This window comes from Garra rufa, chromosome 10 (genome assembly GCF_049309525.1).
Source record: "Garra rufa chromosome 10, GarRuf1.0, whole genome shotgun sequence".
NCBI classification, from domain to species: domain Eukaryota; kingdom Metazoa; phylum Chordata; class Actinopteri; order Cypriniformes; family Cyprinidae; genus Garra; species Garra rufa.
The window spans coordinates 13743208-13753681 of NC_133370.1; the positions used below are offsets into that span (position 1 = coordinate 13743208).

A 10474-nucleotide genomic window follows, 5' to 3' on the forward strand; every position below is an offset into this window, starting at 1 on the left:
AGCTCTGTTGCTATTCAGTAGGAGCAGTCGTGAGTTAGTGTGTTTTCGGTAGTTATTTTTAATTTCAATTGATCACCATCATGGTAAATTATTGTGTTTATGGAGGCTGCACAAACTCCAGCCTGTCAGGACATCGTGTCCACGGGTTTACTTACAATAAAAAGAACGGTGCTATCTTCCGTATATGGGTGCGTTTGTGCGGATGAAGTGACGGGCCTATACTAATGCATCTGCTTCGAAAAACGCGTTCACTTTACACTGGAGGATTATCATCCCGGCGATATGATGCAGTTCAACATGAGATGCTGAAGCAAAAACCAAGTGAGGCTCAGAGCCGATGCAGTTCCTTCGGTGCACACAGCAGCTTCATCGGGTCCGCTGTCAGACTGTGGTTCGTCCGAAGCCGTCAGAGATGCAGCTCGACGAAAACGTGAACTGCACCGTAGGTCTTGTTTTTCTTCTCACAACTTCTCATAAATACCAAATCCGTGAACATATTTATTTAAATAATGAGACAACGAGATGTGTATAAGTTTTTGTAAAGCACCGTAGCTAGCTTGTAAGCATTAGCAATATCGTTTTAAGAACAGTGTAAAAACGGTACCATAGGAGAAGGCATTACTGGTCAGTTATCCTCAGTTTGTTAATATTTTAATCATCAAGTCTAGTTACAGCTTGTTCACATTGTTTGCACAGCTAATTTGTAATTTATTGTCATGTGTTGTGTTTATAGGGCTTTGGGAGACATTGCCAGACATGAGGCTGTGTGAAGATCTGAAGCAGTGGAGCCAGCTGTTATTAACCACCTCTAATATAACACATTAGTGTGATACCCACACTGAAAATATTTTTCTTTCAGTAGTATATGTTTGGTACATCTACATGTATATATTAACAGTTGCAATGTTGTGTTTTAAATTGGGTATTAACAGTACTATGAAATAATATTTATGATTTATTGCTGTATAAATTAAACTGAATTGAATTAGCCATAAATGCAGATCTGCTTGGTATACATGTTGTAAACTTCATAAAAAATTTATACAGTAAGACAATTTGTGATTGATTATTTTTTATTGTTTGTCACCAAAATGGGGCCATTCAAAACCTTTATAAAGTAATCCTTCCTCTGTAAACTGTCTAATAGCTGACACAACACATGCAGGTAAGGGCTTCCTGATGAATACCAGCGCGCACAACTTGACTGTATGCTGTCAATATTAATTGTCTTATACCAATGGCATCAAAAAGTTTTACTTTACATGTATTTGTCACCTAAATATAGTCAAGCTGTAATTGAGATTAAATTTTACTGTTTATTTGTACGTTTTTTATTTGTAAGTATTTAGCTCAGAGTAATAAATGATCTCTACCATAAACTTACTCATGTTTGCTGGCCTGGAGATGTCTATGCCCCTGCCTAAAATGCATATAAGCTATATGTAGAACCTATTTTGATTTCAGACAGCAAGCCTCAAAGCCTGGGTGCAGAGTCAGAGACAGCACATCAAGTTTGGGGGTATTTCCCATATAAGCATATGATAAAACAAAAAGGTGTTTATCTCTCTCGCGCGCGCGGTAATAAAAACCCGCTATATCACGTAACGTTTGCGTCGGAAATTAATGAGTATGACACGCTTGATCAACGATCATTCGTTTGTGTTACTGGTAAGTAGAATCAATACTTCTAGATGACAAATGCTATGATTTTGCCCGATTAGATATCGTCAGCTAACACTGATCTCTCACAGACAACTGCCCTGTTCTCCTCACACCACAACTTAAAGGAGAACTCCGGTGTGATATTGACCTAAAGTGTATTGAATCATGATACCGAGTGTGAACGTACCTTGCATATTTCATCTCGGTTTGTGTCCAGCTGTCCGAAATCTGGGGTCAGTTAGCCGATGCTCACAACAGGTTGTCAATGAAAGTCAATCGGGCATCGAAGGAGCCATGTAAATAAATCACTGTTTTAAGCCATTTACGAGGCACAAAGTAGCTCCACACTTCATCGGTAGACTTCCTAGGGCCCTGACATTTAAAACGAGACATTGAGAACTCAGAAAAAGCACTGGTAGTTTATTTACAAGAAGATTTATACAGACATCTTCCACCAGGAACAGAGCAGTCGCCGCCATCTTAAATGTAGTCACGATAAATCGAGTGTGGAGCACCAATGAATTTATCAGGTTATCACCGTATCAGGTTGTAGTTTCCTTCGTGCTCGACACTCGACTTATCGTGACTACATTTAAGATGGCGGCTTTTTTGCATTTTGCCATTTTGCAACATTTTGTTGGGTCTCCATGGTCAGTATTGTGTCTTGTTCTGTTCTGTTTTCCTAGTGTTTTTCCCCCTGTGTTTCTAGTTTTATTGGTTTAGTCCTTGTTCCCCCCTTTGGTTAGTATTGGTTTGGTTCAGTGTTGCCCATATTTGTACTTCCCCTTATTATCTCGTTTGTGACCACTCCCCTCTTTCTGTGTATAAATAGTCCTTTGTTCCTCACTCCCTTTATCCGGTGTTAATGTTTCGACATGTTTTTCTGCTCCTTGCTTTTGTTTTGTTAAAGTCTCTACATGCTTGTTTTGCTCCTTGGTATTCTTTTGTAAAGTTGCAACGTGTTTGTTACTCCTTGTCCTTTTGTTTTGCTTTTTATTAAATCAGTGTTTTGTTTGCTTCCCCAGTTTTCTTGTGTGTTCCCCTGGCTCATCATCTCCGCACGTGTGACATCCATAGAAATCCATGTTAAAATGGGATAAATAGATTATTAAAAGAAAGGGAAAATGAGTAAATGAATTACAATGAAACTTTTTAAACATGACTAAATATAAAAATGTACACAGGGCTAAACTGTGGGTTAATTTGACTGGAAACACCAGAGACCAGAAATGTAAAGCATCTTTCCTTTATCAGGCAGAAAAGAGACTTCTGTGGTCAGGAAAAAGGTGGATATTCACGTTTGTACGGTCAAAAGGGTTCGGCTCAAAACAAAACACAAACACAGGAAACAAAACATTTCCTCTATACATCTGCAAGAAGTCTGTTAAAGAGGGTTTCATCTGGAAGGCATCTGTATACAACCTGATAAAAATCTGTAAGATGTCAGTTTTACTTTTATCTTAAAAACATTTTCTAATCATCTATTTGGCGTATGACAGGAAACGTCCCCGACTTATTGCAGTTGAGCAAACACAAAAAAAACAACAAAAAAAACCCCCATCTTATTATTATTCTTGTCATTTGCCATAAACGCTCTCTTACTGCTGATACTGCCTGTCGCTGCTGAAAGTGAAAGTAATTCGGTGGGGTTCAATCGAGGCAGCTTCAGGGGCTTCCCAGAAATCACCCGTTTAAACATAACAGTTTCATTCGATTTTGTAGTAGGCTACAGGAAAAAAATATGTACGTGTGTTTGGAGTCGTAGTTTTCAGTCAACCTATATAGCGACTCCAGAGATAACCTATGTGTTCCCCATTCATTAGACGTTTTAATGTGCTTTTTCAGTCACTTTACCCAACTTGCTTAATCATTAAAAAAAAACGTATCCTGGGCAAAGTGCAAACTGTATTTTTAATCCCCTTACCCTAATCCTACACCTAAACCTAATGGTTTTCAAAAAACAGTTCACCTTGGTCACTAAGTCAATTCTGCAGCATCATGACTTTCCGGATATCACCTAATTTTATGGACTTTCTGGGAGGGTACTTTTGAGAAAGCGCTGGTCACCACCACAACCCTTCAGTAGGCTTTTTAAACACGAGCTTCAGTCAGAACCATCCGCGACGAAGTGCAAGCAGAGGTAAGGTCTATTTTTTTTCTCCTCTTTAAATTACTTCAGTAGACAATAGAAATAAAAAGTATTAAAACACACAATCATACAGTCTATTGTAGTGGCTAATTCAAATATTTGTAATCGCCTTACATAGGCTTATTTCAGAATTGCTTTTTGTATTCACGTCAAATATATGAAATCTATTGTACACAGTCAAATCAACATGAAAAGTAGCAAAAAAAGTAAAGCGTTTGCTGGGGCGTTCAAATAAACCCATGCTTTTTAGTTTAATTCTTTGAGTGGATATTGTTTGTTTTATTTTATTGGGGCTAACGCCTTACAAGTAACGTAATAATATTACGTAACTTTTTCCAAGTAATTAGCCTGGTACAGTAGTAAAGTAACGCATTACTTTTTAATTGACAAGAAATTATCTGAGTTAGGCTACTTTTACAAATAAGTAACGCCAGTTACTTTCCCCCCCATTTGTCCCCATGTTGAGAGAAATTGTGAGAAATAGAGTTACTTTAGTTCTATGATAAATGTGAACATGCAAAAAATAATCTCACTCACTAGAAAACAGATACAGTATTCCTCTAAATGATTAAAACAGTGAAATTGAACGCAAACCTGCAATTAAATAAATATGTTAAATAATACAAATATCCTTTATGTATTTAATACCATTTTATTAAGTGATGCAACAATTACTCAAGATAATTTAACATTTGTTTTCCTTTTTTTATTGCGGAAGAGTTATTTTTTTTCTCTAAGCCTGAGGCTTTTGGTGTGAAAAGGCTTTTATATTTGCCTGAAACAGAACTTTTTATATTAAAAACAAATAAGCAAGCCCTGCCCAGATTTAAAAAGTAATGCAAAAGTATCTAATTTTTTTTTAAGTAACTAAGTAACGTAATTAGTTAGTTTTTTAGGGAGTATAACTCAATATTGTAATGCATTACTTTTAAAAGTAACTTTCCCCAACACTGCGTATAACACATTTGGTATTTCAGACCAAATTTTAATAAAAACTTTGTGTACTAAAGAGCTGTAATTTATACTTTAGCCAGGGGGCAGCACAGCGCAACTTAAATAGTTACTCCACATATTCTCCAGTTATTCCACTGCAGAGGTATGATAGTCCTGCTATAATTATAAAATAAAATAAAATAAAATAATAATAATAGTTATGACTGCAGAATTTAATTTCTGTCTAAATAAATGATTAATCATGCATGTGCACAGACTGATAGAGCTGTTGTTTGTCAGCGTGAACTGAATCTGAAAACACTTTCACTTTTGATTCCTGCATTACAAATAGGCCAGTGAGTGCATTTTTCCAATCCATATCATGCATAGAGCAGAGGATAAGAGGTTTATAGGCAGATAATATGTTGAGCTGTCTCTTTAATAGAATGTAGGTGCAGTTGTTTACACAGGGCTAAAGATTTGCTAATTTTCTTCAATTACAGCAGCAAATTTATAAACATCCTGCACTGGCTTCACCTGTCTCTAAATAAGGTAATCAGTAATAAAGAAATGACCAAGAGTTGTAATTTCACAATGCAGCCCAGTCTAGTTTATCACAGCTAGCTGAAATTCAGACTGCAAGTCTCTTTCATTTTGTGTGTATGGTTTTTGCTTAGGATCATGTCTTGTAGTAAGTGCATGCCAGCTCCAGTGTGTCTCATTGAAAACAATGAAAATGGGAAGCTGTGTGTAAGAAAAGAGGCCAAAGACATTCTGGATGGGATCAGTGAGCCGGTGGTGGTGGTGTCTGTGGTGGGACTCTACCGTACGGGGAAGTCTTACCTTATGAACCGCTTGGCAGGACAACAGTCAGGTGAGAGAAAACGTTTTCTCAAGTCTTTCTCAAGTGCAGTATGTGTGGATATGATGAGAATCTGAATGTCAACATCTGCGATTAATGTCTCAGGCTTTGCTCTCGGGAACACTATTGAATCAAAGACCAAAGGCATCTGGATGTGGTGTGTCCCTCACCCAAATAAAGAAGGACACACTCTTGTGCTGCTGGACACAGAGGGACTCGGTGATGTACAGAAGGTGAGCACAGTCACTAACTACTACTAATAATTTCCCAGTCTCAGTTTGCCATTAGTCACTCAGAAGGAACAGTATTAAGTATGTTGTTCTGAAGAAAGTTGCTTTGATCTGAAGACACTGTGTGTTTCAGGGAGACTCTAAGAATGACAGCTGGATCTTCTGTTTGGCTGTTCTGCTCAGCAGCACTCTGGTGTACAACAGCCGCGGCACCATCGATAACACTGCACTGGAGAATCTGCAGTATCCTTTAACCTGCCACATAAGCCACTTTCTCTTTCACATATACAAGCATATACTTTAGAAAATGCTGTTATTTCTTAATGCACTGCAGCTATGTTACTGAGCTCACTGAGCAGATCAAGATCAGGTCTGCAGAAGCAGCAGACGAGGATGAAGGAGAAGATTCTGAGTTTGTTAGGTTTTTCCCATCATTCATTTGGGTCGTAAGAGATTTCACCTTGGATTTGGAAATTAATGGGAAGAAAGTGACAGAGGATGATTACCTTGAACATGCACTCCAGCTGAAGAAAGGTATTACAAAGAATTACATTTAAACATTTGTCAGCTTTGTTCCAAAGTAGATTATATTGCATTCAAGGTATACAGTGTAAGTTTTGTCAGTAACACTTTACAATAAGGTTTCATTAGTTAATGTTAATGTATTAACTATAACAATACATTTATTGCTGTATTTATAAAAGCTTGTTAATATTAGTTAATGAAAAAACAGACGTTCACTGTTTGTTCACGTTAATTCACTGCTATTTCATTACTGGACCACATACTTGATGAACAATGCCTGAAAAACAGAAATGAAGTATGTTGATGTCTCAGTGCCACTGATTTGGTGAATGTTTCTTTCTCTTTACGGAATAATCTCTTTTTTTTAGGTTTGAATAAGAAGATTAGTGACTACAATCTGCCCCGTCAATGTATCAAGCGTTATTTCCCTAGCCGGAAGTGTTTTGTGTTCCCGCTTCCCGTTGACTCTCAGAAAGACATGACTCGCCTGGAGAGCCTACGAGACCAGGACCTTGCACAACAATTTCTGGAGGTCACAGGACATTTCTGTAACCACATGTTCGTCAACAGTGCTGTGAAAACACTGAAAGGAGGACACATAGTTACTGGTCAAAGTGAGTGTTTTACCAAATTAAGTGTTTCATTCAAATTAATTGTTAAAACATATTTCGGTATAAGCTTTGCATGATCAAACGAATAAGTAAACTAATTAAACATTTATTTGTGGTTTGAAGATGGTGCATTTACTGTTGTCCTAACTGTTTGTGTGTGTTGTCAGTGCTCAGGCGTCTGGTTGAAATTTATGTAGACACAATCAGCAGTGGTGAAGTGCCCTGTCTGGACAATGCAGTGCATGTTTTGGCGAATTTAGAAAATCAAGCAGCTGTTCGGGAAGCTTTGCAAGTATATCAGAATGGAATGAAAGAGGTGAGGCATTCACATTCTGTTATTGTTGTTTTTATGGTCATGTTTCCAAATCCAATCCTTACCTAAGAACACCAAACTTTATATACAGCTGAATTTTGAATATGTCTCCAAAATCAGAAGACCAAGTTCGGCTTGAACATCTTCAATGCATGCACAAACACCCCTGAAGTAAACATACACTATGTTTTTACAGGTGAAGAGTATGCTACCAGTCAGTATTGAAAATATGACCTGTGAGCACCAGAAATTCAGCAATCTGGCCACTTCTGAGTTCACGAAACGCTCATTCAAAGATGAAAATAAGGAATACATGAAAAATCTGGAGGTGAGTTATGCATTTAGAAGACCCACTCATACTTGTACACTCTAGGATGCATACTAGCAAATATGTAACTTTGAGATTACAGTTTTTTCCAGACGCTAGGACACATTTCTCAATACTTAGGTCACTTTTGCAAAACTCTTCACACAATTCTCCTAACTGACTTTCAGCTTGGCAAAGCAGTTCATTTCACATTCAAAATGCACTACAACTACCAAAACACTTTATTCAGGTCTCAAATAAACTTATTCTTCCAGAACACTAGCAAAGGTTGACAGCCGACAAACACACTTTGTCACCCACAAAACAATGAGCTAAAAAACATGAACAACATGTAGCATTACACAGTGTTTTCTTGTGTAAAACAAGGACACATGTCTGTTTATAACTGCAATATATATTGTTTATAACTGCGATATATGTGACTGGAATGAATCAGACATGATGCAGAATTCGTCAATATTTTATGTTGTTTATCTATTTTTATTTTTTTGCACTAAGTAATTCCAAAATACAAGACTTTGTAAACACACCATCCACTGATACAGATACAATAGCTAATCTACTCGCATTTTTAGATTTGAAATATGTTTCAATAAAATATTGCTGTTGAATTTTGCTGTCTTATTCAGTTTTGCATGATGTTATTGTTTTGAACATAAGTTTAACAGTTTTGAAAACAGTATGTAAGCACGTGCAAAATGTCCTGTACGTACAAAGATTTTTGTCAGTTGTTGTGTCTGAGTGAGAAAAGAATTCAGGAAATTTGAGAGATGTAGTCATTGAATGCATTTTGTGCCAAAACAATGATAATTGATCCTCAGTTTAGCTCACATAGACTTCTGTTGTGCTCACTGTGTCAAGAGTTTTGCAAAAGTGACCTAAGTATTGAGAAATGTGTCCTAGCGTCTGTAAAAAACTGTAATGGCATTGCAATGGTAATACTAGCTTTCAGCAAGTATTATAGATCTCAGTGGATGTGTCAGGTTGGAGATTGTTTCATGTTTTGATGGTGACCACATTACATCCATTTACAGTTTTTTACAGACGCTAGGACACATTTCTCAATACTTAGGTCACTTTTGCAAAACTCTTCACACAGTGAGCACAACAGAAGTCTATGTAGGCTAAACTGAGGATCAATTATCATTGTTTTGGCACAAAATGCATTCAATGACTACATCTCTCAAATTTCATGAATTCTTTTCTCACTCAGACACAACAACTGACAAAAATCTTTGTACGTACAGCACATTTTGCACATGCTTACGTACTGTTTTCAAAACTGTTAAACTTATGTTCCAAACAATAACATAATGCAAAACTGAATAAGACAGCAAAATTCAACAGCAATATTTTATTGAAACATATTTCAAATCTAAAAATGCAGTAGATTAGCATTACTTTTTTATCTGTATCAGTGGATGGTGTGTATACAAATTCTTGTATTTTGGAATTACTTAGTAACAAAAAATAAAAAATAAATAAACAACATAAAATATTGACGAATTCTGCATCATGTCTGATTCAGTAACATATATTGCAGTTATAAACAATATATATTGCAATTATAAACAGATGTTTCCTTGTTTTACACAAGAAAACACTGTGTAATGCTACATGTTGTTAGTGTTTTTTAGCTCATTGTTTTGTGGGTGACAAAGTGTGTTTGTCGGCTGTCAACCTTTGCTAGTGTTCTGGAAGAATAAGTTTATTTGAGACCTGAATAAAGTGTTTTGGTAGTTGTAGTGCATTTTGAATGTGAAATGAACTGCTTTGCCAAGCTGAAAGTCAGTTAGGAGAATTGTGTGAAGAGTTTTTCAAAAGTGACCTAAGTATTGAGAAATGTGTCCTAGCGTCTGTAAAAAACTGTAATTAATACAACCAATTCACACAACAATGTATACAAACACATGCCCAATACATTCTCTCTTTGTATAAGTGTATATATGCATGTTTGGGATTTTATTTCTGTTTTTATGTGTTAGGAAGCTGTAGGTAACTTCTACGTAGACTTGCTGGAAGAGAATGAGATGGCATCAGAGAGAAAGTGCAGAGATCTGCTGAAGGATCTGTTCTCTGAAATGAATAAGCGACTACAGGATGGAGAGTACAGTCAGCCTGGAGGATATGAACTCTATGAAAGAGACAGAGACGCCAATGTTGAACAGTATCGCAGAGAACCAAACAAAGGTGTAAGGGTAAGTACATGTTTTATATCTGCTGAGTATCTGGATTTTATTTACACCAGGTTACACTTTATTAAGTCCAGCATGACTTAAGAAACAGTTTGTGTGCAGGCTGAGGCTGTACTGGAAGAGTTTCTGAAAGAACGGAAACCTGAAGCAAACAGCATCCTCTGCATGGATAATAAACTCACTGAAAATGAGAAACAAATTAAAAGTAAGTTTATTTTAGGCTTTTTGCAGCACAGGATGTAGGCATCTTACACTTTTAAATCTCACTTGCTTAGGGTGAGGTAAATTCCACTTATCATTTCATATTTTTCTATGTCGACTGAATGTTCAGAGGGGAAAGAGAAAGAAGCTCTCCTGGAACAGAAGTCTAAGGAGGAAGAGGAGAAACGAATTGAGTGTGAACGGATGATGGAGGCTGAGAATGCGCGGCATGAGGATAGGGTCAAACAGTTAGAGGAGAAGTTCAAAAAGGAGCAGGAGCAGCAGCAGCAGGAGCTGGACAGAGCCATTCAGAGCAAACTGAAGGTTCACGAGGAGATGCTAAAGAAAGGCTTTAAGGATGAAGCCGATAGCCTTAAGGAAGAAATTAATAAGTTAAATGATGAAAAGAAAAACTTACAAGGTGGTAACTTTTTTAAGGACTATGTGATGCCATTTCTTTGCCCT

At 36.9% G+C, this 10474-nt stretch overlaps 1 protein-coding gene across 1 annotated transcript in view; it reads left to right on the plus strand.

Moving 5' to 3' along the window:
- Window positions 1–5247: 5247 nt before the first annotated feature.
- LOC141344474 (guanylate-binding protein 3-like) overlaps window positions 5248–10474 on the plus strand; it is a 6092-nt gene continuing 865 nt past the window's right edge. Inside the window, exons 1-11 of the mRNA XM_073849367.1 lie at window positions 5248–5296; window positions 5422–5618; window positions 5712–5839; window positions 5970–6079; window positions 6171–6370; window positions 6730–6975; window positions 7140–7288; window positions 7482–7613; window positions 9599–9811; window positions 9911–10013; window positions 10140–10469. Of these exons, the coding sequence (XP_073705468.1) occupies window positions 5426–5618; window positions 5712–5839; window positions 5970–6079; window positions 6171–6370; window positions 6730–6975; window positions 7140–7288; window positions 7482–7613; window positions 9599–9811; window positions 9911–10013; window positions 10140–10469 (1804 nt within the window). The 5' untranslated portion in view covers window positions 5248–5296; window positions 5422–5425. The remainder of the gene's footprint in view (window positions 5297–5421; window positions 5619–5711; window positions 5840–5969; window positions 6080–6170; window positions 6371–6729; window positions 6976–7139; window positions 7289–7481; window positions 7614–9598; window positions 9812–9910; window positions 10014–10139; window positions 10470–10474) is intronic.